At 54.1% G+C, this 18,556-nt stretch overlaps 1 protein-coding gene across 1 annotated transcript in view; it reads right to left on the bottom strand.

Annotated features, from left to right (window-relative positions):
• Nucleotides 1-18,556, bottom strand: part of LOC142250708 (complement C5-like) — a 61,325-nt gene that overhangs the window by 23,673 nt on the left and 19,096 nt on the right. The window contains exons 18-33 of the mRNA XM_075322906.1: nt 18,455-18,534; nt 17,278-17,417; nt 15,599-15,820; nt 15,453-15,513; nt 15,014-15,103; nt 14,150-14,362; nt 13,843-13,918; nt 13,479-13,638; nt 11,556-11,651; nt 10,357-10,534; nt 7,849-8,051; nt 7,620-7,772; nt 5,698-5,760; nt 5,428-5,506; nt 4,730-4,787; nt 1,045-1,144 (exon numbers count right to left, since the gene is read on the bottom strand). Coding sequence (XP_075179021.1) covers nt 1,045-1,144; nt 4,730-4,787; nt 5,428-5,506; nt 5,698-5,760; nt 7,620-7,772; nt 7,849-8,051; nt 10,357-10,534; nt 11,556-11,651; nt 13,479-13,638; nt 13,843-13,918; nt 14,150-14,362; nt 15,014-15,103; nt 15,453-15,513; nt 15,599-15,820; nt 17,278-17,417; nt 18,455-18,534 — 1,972 coding nt within the window. The remainder of the gene's footprint in view (nt 1-1,044; nt 1,145-4,729; nt 4,788-5,427; nt 5,507-5,697; nt 5,761-7,619; nt 7,773-7,848; nt 8,052-10,356; nt 10,535-11,555; nt 11,652-13,478; nt 13,639-13,842; nt 13,919-14,149; nt 14,363-15,013; nt 15,104-15,452; nt 15,514-15,598; nt 15,821-17,277; nt 17,418-18,454; nt 18,535-18,556) is intronic.

The following is an 18,556-nucleotide window of genomic DNA, read 5'->3' as shown; positions in this document are numbered from 1 at the left end:
GGTTGGATCTCAGCATGGCACCCCCCGCCTCTGCCTGTTGGTTGGATCTCAGCATGGCACCCCCCGCCTCTGCCTGTTGGTTGGATCTCAGTATGGCACCCCCCGCCTCTGCCTGTTGGTTGGATCTCAGTATGGCACCCCCCGCCTCTGCCTGTTGGTTGGATCTCAGCATGGCACCCCCCGCCTCTGCCTGTTGGTTGGATCTCAGTATGGCTGCTCCCCGCCTCTGCCTGTTGGTTGGATCTCAGCATGGCTGCTCCGCGCCTCTGCCTGTTGGTTGGATCTCAGCATGGCTGCTCCCCGCCTCTGCCTGTTGGTTGGATCTCAGTATGGCTGCTCCCCGCCTCTGCCTGTTGGTTGGATCTCAGCATGGCTGCTCCCCGCCTCTGCCTGTTGGTTGGATCTCAGTATGGCTGCTCCCCGCCTCTGCCTGTTGGTTGGATCTTAGTATGGCTCCCCCCTCCTCTGCCTGTTGTTTGGATCTCAGTATGGCTCCCCCCTCCTCTGCCTGTTGGTTGGATCTCAGTATGGCTCCCCCCTCCTCTGCCTGTTGGTTGGATCTTAGTATGGCTCCCCCCCTCCTCTGCCTGTTGTTTGGATCTCAGCATGGCACCCCCCGCCTCTGCCTGTTGGTTGGATTTCAGTATGGCACCCCCCCGCCTCTGCCTGTTGGTTGGATCTCAGTATGGCTGCTCCCCGCCTCTGCCTGTTGTTTGGATCTCAGCATGGCTCCCCCCACCTCTGCCTGTTGGTTGGACTTCAGTATGGCACCCCCGCCTCTGCCTGTTGGTTGGATCTCAGTATGGCTGCTCCCCGCCTCTGCCTGTTGGTTGGATCTCAGTATGGCTGCTCCCCGCCTCTGCCTGTTGGTTGGATCTTAGTATGGCTCCCCCCGCCTCTGCCTGTTGTTTGGATCTCAGTATGGCTCCCCCCTCCTCTGCCTGTTGTTTGGATCTCAGTATGGCTCCCCCTCACCTCTGCTGGGGCAGCACATGGACAGTTACATTATGTGACCTCTATACTTTGGGACCGGCTGTCCGTTACCTTGTACAGTTGCTTCTCATCCGCCTGCAGCCCGGTCAGCAGCGTTATTTCCATGACAGCCTGGCCAGATGTAGGGATTTCATCCTGTTGGGGTTTATATCTGCAATACAGCAGAGGCCGTGTGTAAAAATGATCACCACTTTACTATGTATAGGGCATGACGGAGGCTCCATGGTCAGCACTGTGCTATACAGAGGCAGGAGAGCAGCGCCGTCCACTGGTCACACAGGAGGATGAAGAGTAGCACCGCTCACCAGTCACACAAGAGGATGGAGACCAGTACCGCCCGCCAGTCACACAGGAGGATGAAGAGTAGCACCGCCCACCAGTCACATAGGAGGATGAAGAGTAGCACCGCCCACCAGTCACATAGGAGGATGAAGAGTAGCACCGCCCACCAGTCACATAGGAGGATGAAGAGTAGCACCGCCCACCAGTCACATAGGAGGATGAAGAGTAGCACCGCCCACCAGTCACATAGGAGGATGAAGAGTAGCACCGCCCACCAGTCACACAGGAGGATGAAGAGTAGCACCGCCCGCCAGTCACACAGGAGGATGAAGAGTAGCACCGCCTGCCAGTCACACAGGAGGATGAAGAGTAGCACCGCCCGCCGGTCACACAGGAGGATGAAGCGTAGCACTGCCCGCCAGTCACACAGGAGGATGGAGAGCAGCGCCGCCCGCCAGTCACACAGGAGGATGAAGCGTAGCACTGCCCGCCAGTCACACAGGAGGATGGAGAGCAGCACCGCCCGCCAGTCACACAGGAGGATGAAGAGTAGCACCGCCCGCCGGTCACACAGGAGGATGAAGAGTAGCACCGCCCGCCGGTCACACAGGAGGATGAACAGTAGCACCGCCCACCGGTCACACAGGAGGATAAAGAGTAGCACCACCTGCTGGTCACACAGGAGGATGAAGAGCAACGCCGCCCGCCAGTCACACAGGAGGATGGAGAGCAGCACCGCCTGCCAGTCACACAGGAGGATGAACAGTAGCACCGCCCGCCGGTCACACAGGAGGATGAAGAGTAGCACCGCCTGCTGGTCACACAGGAGGATGAAGAGCAACGCCGCCCGCCAGTCACACAGGAGGATGGAGAGCAGCACCGCCTGCCAGTCACACAGGAGGATGGAGAGCAGCACCGCCTGCCAGTCACACAGGAGGATGGAGAGCAGCACCGCCTGCCAGTCACACAGGAGGATGGAGAGCAGCACCGCCTGCCAGTCACACAGGAGGATGAAGAGTAGCACCGCCCGCCAGTCACACAGGAGGATGAAGAGTAGCACTGCCTGCCAGTCACACAGGAGGATGGAGAGTAGCACCGCTTACCAGTCACACAGGAGGATGGAGAGCAGCACCGCCCGCCAGTCACACAGGAGGATGAAGAGTAGCACCGCCCGCCAGTCACACAGGAGGATGAAGAGTAGCACCGCCCACCAGTCACACAGGAGGATGAAGAGTAGCACCGCCCGCCAGTCACACAGGAGGATGAAGAGTAGCACCGCCCGCCAGTCACACAGGAGGATGAAGAGTAGCACCGCCTGCCAGTCACATAGGAGGATGAAGAGTAGCACTGCCCGCCAGTCACATAGGAGGATGAAGAGTAGCTCTGCCCGCCAGTCACACAGGAGGATGGAGAGCAGCGCCGCCCGCCAGTCACACAGGAGGATGAAGAGTAGCACCGCCCGCCAGTCACACAGGAGGATGAAGAGTAGCACCGCCCGCCAGTCACACAGGAGGATGGAGAGCAGCACCGCCCGCCAGTCACACAGGAGGATGAAGAGTAGCACCGCCCGCCAGTCACACAGGAGGATGAAGGGTAGCACTGCCCGCCAGTCACATAGGAGGATGAAGAGTAGCTCTGCCCGCCAGTCACACAGGAGGATGGAGAGCAGCACTGCCCACCAGTCACACAGGAGGATGAAGAGTAGCACCGCCCACCAGTCACACAGGAGGATGAAGAGTAGCACCGCCCGCCAGTCACACAGGAGGATGAAGAGTAGCACCGCCCGCCAGTCACACAGGAGGATGAAGAGTAGCACTGCCCGCCAGTCACATAGGAGGATGAAGAGTAGCACCGCACACCAGTCACATAGGAGGATGAAGAGTAGCACCGCCCACCAGTCACACAGGAGGATGAAGAGTAGCACCGCCGCCCGCCAGTCACACAGGAGGATGAAGAGTAGCACTGCCCGCCAGTCACACAGGAGGATGAAGAGTAGCACTGCCCGCCAGTCACATAGGAGGATGAAGAGTAGCACCGCCCGCCAGTCACATAGGAGGATGAAGAGTAGCACCGCCCGCCAGTCACACAGGAGGATGGAGAGCAGCGCTGTCCATTAGTCACACAGGAGGATGAAGAGCAGCACCGCCCGCCAGTCACACAGGAGGATGGAGAGCAGCACCGCCCGCCAGTCACACAGGAGGATGGAGAGCAGCGCCGTCCATTGGTCACACAGGAGGATGGAGAGCAGCACCGCCTGCCAGACACACAGGAGGATGGAGAGCAGCGCCGTCCATTGGTCACACAGGAGGATGGAGAGCAGCACCGCCCGCCAGTCACACAGGAGGATGAAAAACAGCACCGCCCGCCAGTCACACAGGAGGATGGAGAGCAGCACCGCCCGCCAGTCACACAGGAGGATGAAAAACAGCACCGCCCGCCAGTCACACAGGAGGATGGAGAGCAGCGCCGTCCATTGGTCACACAGGAGGATGAAGAGCAGCACTGCTCGCCAGTCACACAGGAGGATGGAGAGCAGCACCGCCTGCCAGTCACACAGGAGGATGGAGAGCAGCACCGCCTGCCAGTCACACAGGAGGATGGAGAGCAGCACCGCCCGCCAGTCACACAGGAGGATGAAAAACAGCACTGCCCGCCAGTCACACAGGAGGATGGAGAGCAGCGCCGCCCGCCAGTCACACAGGAGGATGGGGAGCAGCACTGCCCGCCAGTCACACAGGAGGATGGAGAGCAGCACCGCCTGCCAGTCACACAGGAGGATGGAGAGCAGCACTGCCCGCCAGTCACACAGGAGGATGAAAAACAGCACTGCCCGCCAGTCACACAGGAGGATGAAAAACAGCACTGCCCGCCAGTCACACAGGAGGATGAAAAACAGCACTGCCCGCCCATCACACAGGAGGATGGAGAGCACCGATGGCCACCGATCACACGAGAATGGAGAGCAGCTCCGGACGCCAGTCACACGAGCATGGAGAGCAGCTCCGGCCGACAGTCACACAAGAGGATGGAGAGTAGCGCCAGCCAATGGTCACACACGAGGATGGAGAACAGCGCAGGCCGCCGATCACACGAGGATGGAGAGCAGTGCCGGCCGACATTCACACAAGAGAATGGAGGGCAGCGCCGGCCAACGGTCACACACGAGGATGGAGGAGCGGCTGACGGTCACACACGAGGATGGAGAGCAGCGCCGCCCGCCGGTCACACGAGAATAGAGAGCAGCTCCAGTCGACGGTCACACAAGACCATGGAGAGCAACGCCGGCCGCCAATCAGACGAGGATGGAGAGCAGCTGACGGTCACACAAGAGGATGGAGCAGAGCTGCCCGCCCATCACACGAGGATGGAGAGCAGCGCCGCCTGCCGGTCACATGCCTCGATTTTAATAGTCCAGTCACAGGGGGTCCGTGTGATGCACATTCAGGGGTCGTACCTGGCACAGACTTCTAAGAGCAGCATCTGAGATGTGTTGTCATCAAATATGGTCTGCACTAAAGAGAAAACAAGACGGAGGAGGAATGTCAGGGCAATGAAGGGTTAATAAATGACGGAACGATCTGCAACTTTCTGATCTTCTCTATTCTCAAGCATTAAGGAGCCGATGCCGTTGTCTGTGCGTCCGATCTGTGGAGAGCGGTGACTGGAGCAGAACGATGGAGAAGATAATGTGTAACTGGTGATTGTCTGCAGGGGTCCACTGGGTGGTCCTAATAGTCTGACAGCTCTCTGCATGTAATCCCCGAGTAGGACCGCTCACTGGACTCCTGCAGATAATCACCAGGGATCGCAATGAATAAACTACAAGCATCACTGACACGTCTCCACCCAGATGTCCATCAGTGTGATCAGCTCTGTGCCATCAGCCATCAGGACGGGGTCCCTTTTAAGAGTTCATTGCAACCTCTGGATGGAAAGAAGTATGAACAGCTGCGGTTCTGTTACAATTGCATCCAGTCCCTGTCCTGGGTTCTGTCGGATCTACTATAACAAATGCACGGGGGCCAGTACGTCCCAGCAGTGATTGTCATGCTGCCCCCGCAGGCGGAGAGCAGTACTGCAGAGAGGGACTAGTCCACGTACAGCTCACGTGGCACAATGGCGCATGTAACCCTCACACATGTTGATACTTACAAGGCTCTTTCTTCTGAATGCGCAGGTCAAATTTGCATTTCTCCTGTCGGGGGGCCATGATGTGAAACACAGTCCGCACCTGCAGAACACACAGGGCGTCATTACAGCTACAGCATAGGACGGCATTATAGTATCGCTGCTCCTCGGGGGCGGGGCTGGCAGGATTACATCACTATGCTAAGAGGGGAAGAGCCCTGTTAACTCCTCCTTCTGGCAGTCATTGCCCGCAGTGTGGTGATGTCGTAAGTGCCCCCCTCCTGCTGTACGTACACTTCCTGTCGCGATGCCTCGGGCGCTCCTCGTACTGACTGTGAGATCTTCTAAAATTGGAACCTGGAAACAAATTAAAGGGTCAATGTCAGAAATGGCCTCCTGTGTCCAAAGTGCTCCGCCCTGACCAGACGATCGCTGCGATCTGATCATTATTCATCATGGTAGAAACAACAAGCTTACAGCAGTGAGTGACTGGGAAATAGGACACGATAAAACAGCAGAATAGTGACCACAGCTCTGGAGGTGACTGGGGGATAAGACACGATAAAACAGCAGAATAGTGACTGCAGCTCTGGAGGTGACTGAGGGATAAGACACGATAAAACAGCAGAATAGTGTCCTCAGTTCTGGAGGTGACTGGGGGATAAGACACGATAAAACAGCAGAATAGTGACCTCAGTTCTGGAGATGACTGGGGGATAAGACACGATAAAATAGCAGAATAGTGACTGCAGCTCTGGAGGTGACTGAGGGATAAGACACGATAAAACAGCAGAATAGTGACCACAGCTCTGGAGGTGACTGGGGGATAAGACATGAGAAAATAGCAGAATAGTGACTGCAGCTCTGGAGGTGACTGAGGGATAAGACACGATAAACTAGCAGAATAGTGACTGCAGCTCTGGAGGTGACAGGGGAATAGGACATGATGTCACAGCAGAATAGTGACTGCAGCTCTGGAGGTGACTGGGGAATAGGACATGATGTCACAGCAGAATAGTGACTGCAGCTCTGGAGGTGACTGGGGATAAGACATGATAAAACAGCAGAATAGTGACTGCAGCTCTGGAGGTGACTGAGGGATAAGACACGATAAAACAGCAGAATAGTGACCACAGCTCTGGAGGTGAGTGGGGGATAAGACACGATAAACTAGCAGAATAATGACTGCAGCTCTGGAGGTGACTGGGGATAAGACATGATAAAACAGCAGAATAGTGACTGCAGCTCTGGAGGTGACTGAGGGATAAGACACGATAAAACAGCAGAATAGTGACTGCAGCTCTGGAGGTGACTGAGGGATAAGACACGATAAAACAGCAGAATAGTGACCACAGCTCTGGAGGTGACTGAGGGATAAGACACGATAAACTAGCAGAATAGTGACTGCAGCTCTGGAGGTGACTGGGGAATAGGACATGATGTCACAGCAGAATAGTGACTGCAGCTCTGGAGGTGACTGGGGAATAGGACATGATGTCACAGCAGAATAGTGACTGCAGCTCTGGAGGTGACTGGGGAATAGGACATGATGTCACAGCAGAATAGTGACTGCAGCTCTGGAGGTGACTGGGGATAAGACATGATAAAACAGCAGAATAGTGACTGCAGCTCTGGAGGTGACTGAGGGATAAGACACGATAAAACAGCAGAATAGTGACCACAGCTCTGGAGGTGACTGGGGGATAAGACACGATAAACTAGCAGAATATTGACTGCAGCTCTGGAGGTGACTGAGGGATAAGACACGATAAAACAGCAGAATAGTGACTGCAGCTCTGGAGGTGACTGAGGGATAAGACACGATAAAACAGCAGAATAGTGACCACAGCTCTGGAGGTGACTGGGGGATAAGACACGATAAACTAGCAGAATAATGACTGCAGCTCTGGAGGTGACTGAGGGATAAGACATGATAAAACAGCAGAATAGTGACTGCAGCTTTGGAGGTGACTGAGGGATAAGACACGATAAAACAGCAGAATAGTGACCACAGCTCTGGAGGTGACTGGGGGATAAGACACGATAAACTAGCAGAATAGTGACTGCAGCTCTGGAGGTGACTGAGGGATAAGGCACAATGTAACAGCAGAATAGTGACTGCAGCTCTGGAGGTGACTGGATGACAAGATACGGTGTAACAGCAGAATACTGACTGCAGCTCTGGAGCATAATATCTCCTGTCTGGCTGTCCTTACCTCTACAGGCCTGGTGAAGGGCTGCTCGTCGGTCAGCCGGTAGTTCTGGAAGTCTCCGGATTTCTTGTAGGCGACTTTCACATCCATGTTAAGGGTGAGTTTCTCGTCCAGTATTGCGACCTCAGTCAGGGCCTCCAGTGCGATGATGGTGTCCTGGATTTGGTGTGACACGGTGTGAGTTGTGGGCTTGCTGCCTCTTAAGTGCACGGTGCAGAGTTTGCGCCATCACCTGGGTGGAGAAGAACCCGCCGCCGTATCTCTGCTGCTCCTTCAGCCAGCGTAGAACTGGCTGGGCATACTCCTTGTCGGCGTTCTTCAGGATGGTCAGTAACGCGTAGGACGTCGTCTCCACCATCTTGGCAGTTTCGGCGCTTGGCTCAGTGATGTCAAATTTCTTCAATGTATCCTTCCAATATCGATAAACTGGAGAGCCTACGAGAAGATACAAGTGTCACATAAGTCGGCCCTAGGCAGATGTGGTGTCAAGAGTAGTGCTGCTACCATCTGGCTGATCCTGTGACAGATGATTTACAGGAGCTCTGACTGATGCCCGTCCCATCACACAGCTGAGGGTTTGTGATAATTGCATGTTGTTGCATCACTCGTCTGTGGGGTAATCAGCCTGTCACCTGCACTGATACACTGCGTGAGATAGCGACTACCTATATTGTAAATGGCTACTATGTATCACGGTGGCGGAGGTCCTCTGGTGTGTATGTAGCCTGTGGTGGCTCTGTGCTTAGGAAGCGGCAGACCATCTGAGGGTCTGGACTGTCAGGAGTCAGTGTATGGAGCCTGCGGTCTCTCTGTGCTTAGGAAGCGGCAGACCATCTGAGGGTCTGGACTGTTGGGAGTCAGTGTATGGAGCCTGCGGTCTCTCTGTGCTTAGGAAGCGGCAGACCATCTGAGGGTCTGGACTGTCAGGAGTCAGTGTATGGAGCCTGCGGTCACTCTGTGCTTAGGAAGCGGCAGACCATCTGAGGGTCTGGACTGTCAGGAGTCAGTGTATGGAGCCTGCGGTCTCTCTGTGCTTAGGAAGCGGCAGACCATCTGAGGGTCTGGACTGTTGGGAGTCAGTGTATGGAGCCTGCGGTCACTCTGTGCTTAGGAAGCGGCAGACCATCTGAGGGTCTGGACTGTTGGGAGTCAGTGTATGGAGCCTGCGGTCACTCTGTGCTTAGGAAGCGGCAGACCATCTGAGGGTCTGGACTGTGAGGAGTCAGTGTATGGAGCCTGCGGTCACTCTGTGCTTAGGAAGCGGAAGACCATCTGAGGGTCTGGACTGTTGGGAGTCAGTGTATGGAGCCTGCGGTCACTCTGTGCTTAGGAAGCGGCAGACCATCTGAGGGTCTGGACTGTCAGGAGTCAGTGTATGGAGCCTGCGGTCGCTCTGTGCTTAGGAAGCGGCAGACCATCTGAGGGTCTGGACTGTTGGGAGTCAGTGTATGGAGCCTGCGGTCACTCTGTGCTTAGGAAGCGGCAGACCATCTGAGGGTCTGGACTGTTGGGAGTCAGTGTATGGAGCCTGCGGTCACTCTGTGCTTAGGAAGCGGCAGACCATCTGAGGGTCTGGACTGTGAGGAGTCAGTGTATGGAGCCTGCGGTCACTCTGTGCTTAGGAAGCGGAAGACCATCTGAGGGTCTGGACTGTGAGGAGTCAGTGTATGGAGCCTGCGGTCTCTCTGTGCTTAGGAAGCGGCAGACCTTCTGAGGGTCTGGACTGTCAGGAGTCAGTGTATGGAGCCTGCGGTCGCTCTGTGCTTAGGAAGCGGCAGACCATCTGAGGGTCTGGACTGTTGGGAGTCAGTGTATGGAGCCTGCGGTCACTCTGTGCTTAGGAAGCGGCAGACCATCTGAGGGTCTAGACTGTGAGGAGTCAGTGTATGGAGCTTGCGATCCCTCTGTGCTTAGGAAGCGTCAGACCTTCTGAGGATCTGGACTGTCAGAAGTCAGTGTGGGGTGCCTGTGGTCGCTTTGTGCTTAGGAAGTTGCAGACCTTCTGAGGGTCTGGACTGTTAGGAGTCAGTGTGTGGAGCCTGCGATCCCTCTGTGCTTAGGAAGCGGCAGACCTTCTGAGGATCTGGACTGTTAGGAGTCAGTGTGTGGAGCCCGACTCAAGCTTCAGAAAGGTAACCTCACAAAACGAGGTTGTATATTGACCGAGGGATATTGCTGGCAGTATCCAGTGTCATATACATATCTGTAAGGCTAGGATATTCCTGTATTGCTGGGATATCCAGTGTCATATACATATCTCTAAAGCTGAAGGAAGGCTCATGTTTTGTCCCTGCAAGACGGTTTATGTGTTTGTGAATAAACCAATTGGACTGTTTAACTAGAAACCGTTCCTGTATGCCTCAATCTAGCAGTCAAGCGAGTATCCCTCAGTACATTCAGTGAGTGCAGCCTCACAACTGTAACAAACCATCAGGACAGGAGGGATGTGCTGCAGTGTTCAGCACACAAAGGATTGTCTGCACTGGTACACTGTAACAAATCATCAAGACCCCATTGTAATAGGCAGAGATATGCCGGGCCTCCTCCCTGCCGCACCTGCTTGTATGTCTGCAGTCTTCCTTAAATAGAAGGGAGAGCAGCGGCTCCTTGAGGCTCCGGCAGCGCTGATCTCCTGGTAGAATAAATTCTGCAGACTGTCACTATCTTTTCTGCCTGATCCTACAGACCATCGCCGTCCCACAGTCAGCAGAGCGCCCCCTGCAGGTCGCCTCTTACTTACCGGCCCCCTTACTGTAGGCTTCACTCTTTAGCTTTCCGAGAGTATAGCTTTTACTCTGCAGCGTGGCCTGGGATATGGCGAGGGCGTAGGCGGTGACCGCCAGCGTGAAGGTGCTCTGCGCGTTACTCGCGTGCCGGGACAGATAGTCTATGGCAAGGTTCAGCCTGTCCTCCACATTCTGCACAACAGAGCAGACGGTGAGTATAGCGGGTGTATAGTGTGTGCGGAGTATATAGTGTGTGTGCGGTGTATATAATGTGTGTATGTGTGTAGTCCATATACCAGTGTGCAGTGTATATACAGTATAGTGTGTGTGTAGTCCGTATACCGGTGTGCAGTGTATATATAGTGTGTATGCAGTGTTTGTAGTGTGTAGTCCATATACCGGTGTGCAGTGTATATATAGAGTGTATATAGTGTGTGTAGTGTATATAGTGTGTGTAGTCCGTATACCGGTGTGCAGTGTATAAAGTGTGTGTGTGTGGTCTGTATACCAGTGTGCAGTGTATATACAGTATAGTGTGTGTAGTCCATATACCAGTGTGCAGTGTATATAAAGTATAGTGTGTGTGTAGTCCGTATACCGGTGTGCAGTGTATATATAGTGTGAATGCAGTGTATATAATGTGTAGTCCGTATACCGGTGTGCAGTGTATATAGAGTGTATATAGTGTGTGTAGTGTATATAGTGTGTGTAGTCCGTATACCGGTGTGCAGTGTATATACAGTATAGTGTGTGTGTAGTCCGTATACTGGTGTGCAGTGTATATATAGTGTGTGCAGTGTATATATAGTGTGTGCAGTGTATATAGTATGTGTGTGTATGGTGTATATATGTGGGGTGTGTAGTCCGTATACCGGTGTGCAGTGTATATATAGAGTGTATATAGTGTGTGTAGTGTATATAGTGTGTGATCCGTATACCAGTGTGCAGTGTATATATAGAGTGTATATAGTGTGTGTGTGTAGTCCGTATACCGGTGTGCAGTGTATATAGTGTGTATGTGTGTGTGTGTGTAATCTGTATACCAGTGTGCAGTATATATACAGTATAGTGTGTGTGTGTGTAGTCCGTATACCGGTGTGCAGTGTATATATAGTGTGTGCAGTGTATTTAGTGTGTGTATGGTGTATATATGTGGGGTGTGTAGTCCGTATACCGGTGTGCAGGTATATGAGGTGTATATGTGGCTACTCACGATGACTGGACACATGTGGAAAGCCTTCTGGATGGCAATGACGGTGTATGCAGTGAGGTAGAGGGTCTTCTCTGAGGCTTCTCGGGGGATGGTGCCCTGGAGGTGCAGAATGAATGGTCAGCGGGCAGAATCCAGGACGGTCTCCTACAGCCATATGGTGCCCCCGCTACACCCGTGTACTGACCCCTCTCCCCGCAGTCCGTACATTGAAGCACATAGGACTTCTATAGAGGAGGCCATTATTGCGGCAGGAAAGGTTTATTTATGCACATTAGTGCATGCCCTCATCATTTCCCGCCTCGACTACTGCAACCTCCTGCTCTCTGGCCTCCCTTCCAAAACTCTTGCACCCCTCCAATCTATCCTAAACTCTGCGGCCCGCTTAATCCACCTCTCCCCTCGCTATTCCCCAGTCTCTCCTCTCTGCCAATCCCTTCACTGGCTTCCCATCTCCCAATGTCTCCTGCCTACATCTGTGACCTAGTCTCCCGATACCTACCTGCACATAGCCTCAGATCCTCACAAGATCTCCTTCTTTACTCCTCTCTTATCTCCTCTTCTCACAATCGCGTACAAGATTTCTCCCGTGCCTCCCCCATACTCTGGAACGCTCTACCTCAGCATATCAGACTCTCCCCTACTGTGGAAAGCTTCAAGAGGAACCTGAAGACCCATCTCTTCCAACAAGCCTACAACCTACAATAGCCCTCAGTCCAGTAAACCACTGCGCAACCAGCTCTGTCCTCACCTATTGTACCATCACCCATTCCCTGTAGACTGTGAGCCCTCGCGGGCAGGGTCCTCTCTCCTCCTGTAGACTGTGAGCCCTCGCAGGCAGGGTCCTCTCCCCTCCTATAGACTGTGAGCTCTCGCGGGCAGGGTCCTCTCTCCTCCTGTACCAGTCTGTTTTGTACTGTTAGTGATTGTTGTACGTATACCCTCTTTCACTTGTAAAGCGCCATGGAATAAATGGCGCTATAATAATAATAATTTAGAGGGGCACTAAGAACTGCCATGAGCTGAGGGATCACAAGCTGCAGGTCAACGGGCTGCGGGTCCACAATGATCTAAAAGATGTGCAACTTGGACCCTGGCAAGTCACAAGCAGATCCTCGGGTTCTCCTGCCCTCTGTCAGTGACTGGCAGGTCTCTCCTTTATATAGCCATGCAAGCTGGGACCCCTCATTCCGGGGCAGCGGGCGGAAGATGTAGAGCACTCACCTGTCTGACTTGTCTCTGATGCAGCTTGGGCCCTGGCATCTTTTATATAATTGTGGTCCCGTAGCCCCTGATCAGCTTATCCACAGCCCCTGGTCCCACAGCTCCTGATCCCGCTTCCCCACAGCCCCTGGTCCTGCAGCCCCTGGTTCCACAGACCCACAGCCACTTGTCCCGCAGCCCCTGGTCCTGCAGCTCCTGGTCCTGCAGCCCCTGATCCCGCTTACCCACAGCCCCTGGTACTGCAGCACCTGGTCCCGCAGCCCCTGGTCCTGGAGCCCCTGATCCCGCTTAACCACAGCCCCTGGTACTGCAGCACCTGGTCCCGCAGACCCACAGCCCCTGGTCCTGCAGCCCCTGGTTCCACAGACCCACAGCCACTGGTCCCGCAGCCCCTGGTCCTGGAGCCCCTGATCCCGCTTAACCACAGCCCCTGGTACTGCAGCACCTGGTCCCGCAGACCCACAGCCCCTGGTCCCGCAGACCCTGATCCGCTTACCCACAGCCCCTGGTCCCGCAGACCCTAATCCGCTTACCCACAGCCCCTGGTCCCACAGACCCTGATCCGCTTACCCACAGCCCCTGGTCCCGCAGACCCTGATCCGCTTACCCACAGCCCCTGGTCCTGCATCCCCTGGTCCCACAGTCCCTGGTCCCATAGCCAGAGTCTAGTCTTGCATTGTAGGTGTCCCCCGGTTTCCTCACCTGCAGCTTTACAGGCGAAGAGGTGGCCTTCTCCTGGAAGGAGCCGTCTGTGGCCTGGCAGTGGTCGAGCAGCCATAGCAGGGTGGTGCACACAGACTTCTCATCGATGGTCACATATCGTTGAATGTCCCCGAAGATGCGCAAAGCAAAAGCAGTCATCCTGAGGAGAGACCACAGTCACTCAGTGAGGGGTAATAACACTCTAATAACACCCCTGCTACACATCAGTGTCGGTTCTCACTGCATCGCCAGCATTTGCTTTCATGAAGCAGGAGGATCAGGATGAGCAGAGCTCCAGTCTCCCCCCCCAGAAGGGCGGAGTGGAAAGCAGAGGATTGTGGGAGGAGCGGTGTCCTGTACGTACCAGGTGTTCGGCTCACTGTCCCTCCACAGACTGTAGGAATAATCCCTGTTCCTGAACGCCAGAACGCTGCTGACCCCTAGAAGACATAAGGGGGCCACAGAATGAGCAGGAGTGGGGGCGACACAGATCTGACGGGGGGATGCACAGCAACGGGCCCAGGCACAGATCTGTGGCGGGGTGCAGAGGGAGTGGGGGCCAGACACAGATCTGATGGGGGATGCACAGGGAGTGGGGGCTGGACACAGATCTGGGGGGTGCACAGGAAATGGGGGCTAGACACAGGTCTGGGGGTCCGCGAGGGCGTTACCTTCTTTCAGCTTCCTCTTCATGTCCAGCTGGATGGGGAGGATTTTGGTCCCTAGGAGGCTCCACTGATTCTTCGTCTCCAGGTAGTGATAGACGTAGAATATGGGGGCCACGCGCGCCAGCTCCATCTCTGCACTCCCTTTTGGCAAACTGACCAGATACTTCACCCCGTCCGCATTAAGAACCGAGTCTATCACCTCCCCCATAATATGCCCTGATTACAAGAGACAAGAAAGATCCATGTCAAAACCCTGTACACCTCCAGAGCTGCACTGACTATTCTGCTGTTACATCGTGTCTTATCCTCCAGTCACCTCCAGAGCTGCACTCACTATTCTACTGCTACATCATGTCTTATCCTCCTGAGCTGCAATCACTATTCTGCTGTTACATCATGTCTTATCCTCCAGTCACCTCTAGAGCTGCAGTCACTATTCTGCGATTACATTGTGTCTTATTCTGCAGAGCTGCAGTCACTATTTTGTTGCTAGATTGTGTCTTATCCTCCAGAGCTGCGGTCACTATTCTGCTGTTACATCATGTGTTATCCTCCAGAGCTGCGGTCACTATTCTGCGGTTACATCATGTCTTATCCTCCAGAGCTGCGGTCACTATTCTGCTGTTACCTCATGTCTTATCCTCCAGAGCTGCGGTCACTATTCTGCTGTTACATCGTATCTTATCCTCTAGACCTGCGGTCACTATTCTGCTGTTACATCATGTCTTATCCTCCAGAGCTGCGGTCACTATTCTGCTGTTACATCATGTCTTATCCTTCAGAGCTGCGGTCACTATTCTGCTGTTAAATCATGTTCTCCCATGCAGTGCTGTGACGCGGTGCATGCTGGGGCTTGTAGTCCCTCACCGTTGATGGAGAAGATGCGGCTGACCCCAGACTTGGGCACGGTGTTGCTGGGGATGCGGTAGGGGAGGTCCTGCTGCCTCTTCGTCACCCCTGTGAGCAGATGATGAGGGTGTTAGTGGCGGACGCTCGGTGCCCGGCTCAGCGGGGGCCGGTTATAATCCAGCTGGCACCGAGCTGCTGTTTTCGTTTTGTTTCAGTCCAGCACCGTTTCCGCTGCTTGCTGTCAGTAAATGGCATCAGACGTGTCCATCTGATGGCTGATACAAACTATCAGAACAGGAGAGATGTGTGCTGCTGCACAATGTAACAGATCCTCAGCTGTGTCAGCACAGGTTTCCATTCACTGACTGCAAGTGGAACTTCAAGATGTGATGAATTGAAACATGAAGTGAAGACGCCTCATTTACTTATGAGATGTGCTAGCTCCTCCCCCACATACCGCGCAGCCCCAGCGGATCCAGCGTAAACCCCGCGCTCTGCTCCATTTTAATGCCCTCCGACTGGAAAATAAGCAGAGGTCATGTGATCATAATGTTGCCACTTAAAGGGACGGTGCCCAGGAGCCGCTGCTGCTCCGCCACCTACCACGACCCGTAGCGTTTTCACCACTGACTCGCCATTGAAGTTCCCGCTCAGGGTGAAGGTGATCGTGTGCAGACCGAGCACCAGGGGCAGGACGCTGTAGGTGAATACCCGCGGCACCTGTGACCTGAACTCCTCGCTGCAGTCTCGGGATCTCCCACGATGGTCGCTCTTCAGTTCAGTCACCAGACAGATTTCCTTACCCACCGACACAGAGATACAGCCCTGAGATGCAACAGGGATGCAGCAATCGGTGTGCATGTTAAAGAGCCGCAGAACCACAGATCCACACAGCCACAGAACCACCAAGCCACAGAACCACAGATCCACACAGCCACAGATCCAGAGTCACAGAACCACACAGCCGCAGAACCACAGATCCACACAGCCACAGAACCACAGATCCACACAGCCACAGATCCAGAGTCACAGAACCACACAGCCGCAGAACCACATATCCACACAGCCACAGAACCACAGATCCACACAGCCACAGATCCAGAGTCACAGAACCACACAGCCGCAGAACCACAGATCCACACAGCCACAGAACCACAGATCCACACAGCCACAGATCCAGAGTCACAGAACCACACAGCCGCAGAACCACAGATCCACACAGCTGCAGAACCACAGATCCACACAGCCGCAGAACCACCAAGTCGCAGAACCACAGATTCACACAGCTGCAAAAGCAAAGATCCACACAGCTCTAGATCCGCAAAAGTACAGATCCACACAGCCGCAGAAGCACACAGCCACAGATCCACGCAAAACCACTGATCCACACAGCCGCAGAACCACTGATCCACACAGCCGCAGATCCAGAGCTGCAGAAGCAGAGATCCACACAGCTGCAAAACCACCAAGCCGCAGAACCACAGATCCACACAGCCACAGATCCAGAGCTGCAGAAGCACAGATCCACACACCTGCAGAACCACAGAGCCATACAGCCGCAGAGCCACACAGCCGGAGAATCGCAGAACCACATATCTACACAACTGCAGAGTCATACATTCTGAGAACCACATATCCGCAGATCAACACAGCCTCAGAGCCACACAGGTGGAGAACCACAGATCCACACAGCCGGAGAATTGCAGAACCACACAGCCACAGATCTGCTGACCCACAGATCTATACAGCTTCAGAACCGCAAAGCTGCAGACCAACACAGCTGCAGACCCACACAGCCACAGAACCGCACTGCCAGAGAGCCACAGATCTACACAGATGGAGAATCACAGAACCACACAGCCATAGAGCCGAACAGACACAGAACTAGACAGCCGCAGAACCACACAGCCACAGATCCGCAGTCGCAAATCCATACAACCGCAGAGCCACAGATCTACACAGCTGCTGAACCGCAAATCCGCACAGCCACCAAGCCACAGATCCGCACACCAGAGCTGCAGAGCCACAGATCCACACAGCCGAAGAGCCACAGAGTCACAGATGTGCACAACCACTGAACCAATGAGCTACAGAACTGCACAGCCACAGAACCATTGAGCCACAGATCTACACAGCCTGTGAACCACTGAGCTGCAAATCCACACAGCAGAGCCACAGATTCACAAAGCCACAGATACGGACAGCCACAGATCTGCAGATTTTCACAGCCTCAGAACACTGCATCCGCCCGGCTCCCTGGAGCATCAGTGGGGATCACCTGCCTTGACATTGGAGTTCTTATAGTTGTAGACGGTGACTTGTATCTCCACTTGTTCTCCCCGGATAACAGAGTACGGCAGCTGAACGTTAATGAACAGGTCTTTAGACACAGTTATTTGGGCCGGATCCGCCACACAAAGGCCTGCAAAACCAGAACCAGCAATGTCAAAGAAGCAAAGGGCACTAGGGAGCTCTGTTCCATCACCGTTACATTCTTGTTACCTTCTCCGGACCAGTAGGGGACTGTGTTCTATCCCATCACCTTCTCCGGACCGCTAGGGGGCTCTGTTCTATCCCGTTACCTTCTTGTTACTTTCTCCGGACCGCTAGGCGGCTCTGTTCTATCCCATTACCTTCTCCAGACCGCTAGGGGGCTCTGTTCTATCCTGTTACCTTCTTGTTACCTTATCTGGACCACTAGAGGGCTCTGTTCTATCCCGTTACGTTTGTGTTACCTCCTCCTGACCATTAGGGGGTTCTGTTCTATCCCATTACCTTCTCTGGACCGCTTGGGGGCTCTGTTGTATTCTTTTATCTTCTCTGGACCTCTATGGAGCTCTGTTCTATTCCCTTACCTTCGTGTTCTCTTCTCCGGACCTCTTGGAGGCTCTGTTCTATCCCCTTACCTTCTCTGGACCTCTAGGGGGCTCTGTTCTATTCCATTACCTTCTCTCGACTACTAGCGGGCTCTGTTCTATTCCATTACCTTCTCTCGACTACTAGCGGGCTCTGTTCTATTCCATTACCTTCTCTGGACCTCTAGGGGGCTCTGTTCTATCACCTTACCTTCTCTGAACCGCTAGGGGGCTCTGTTCTATCCCATTACCTTCTCTGGACCACTAGTGGGCTCTGTTCCATCCCCTTACCTTCGTGTTACCTTTTCCCAGACCGCTACAGGGCTCTGTTCTATCCCATTACCTTTTCCGGACCGTTAGGGGGCTCTGTTCTATCCCATTATCTTCTTGTTACCTTCTTTAGACCATTAGTGGGCTCTGTTCTATCCCGTTACCTTCGTGTTGCTTTCTCCTGACTATTAGGGGGCTCTGTTCTATCACTGTTATCTTCTCCAGACCCCTAGGTGGCTCTGCTGTTTTACTTCCTCCTGACCACTAGGGGCTCTTATCTCGGTGGCAAGGTCTAGGGGTCCGTGCCACACGTGGACACAGTCTGTGCTCGTACCTTTGTCAGACATGCCGATCCCCTGGATCTCCCACGTCGTCAGAGAATCGGGGAGGGTTAGCCTGGTTTCTTTAAAGCCTCTGTTGAGATAAGAGCAATATA

Source organism: Anomaloglossus baeobatrachus, chromosome 9, assembly GCF_048569485.1.
Source record: "Anomaloglossus baeobatrachus isolate aAnoBae1 chromosome 9, aAnoBae1.hap1, whole genome shotgun sequence".
In the NCBI taxonomy this organism is placed as follows: domain Eukaryota; kingdom Metazoa; phylum Chordata; class Amphibia; order Anura; family Aromobatidae; genus Anomaloglossus; species Anomaloglossus baeobatrachus.
This window is presented reverse-complemented; position numbering and strand designations above follow the sequence as displayed.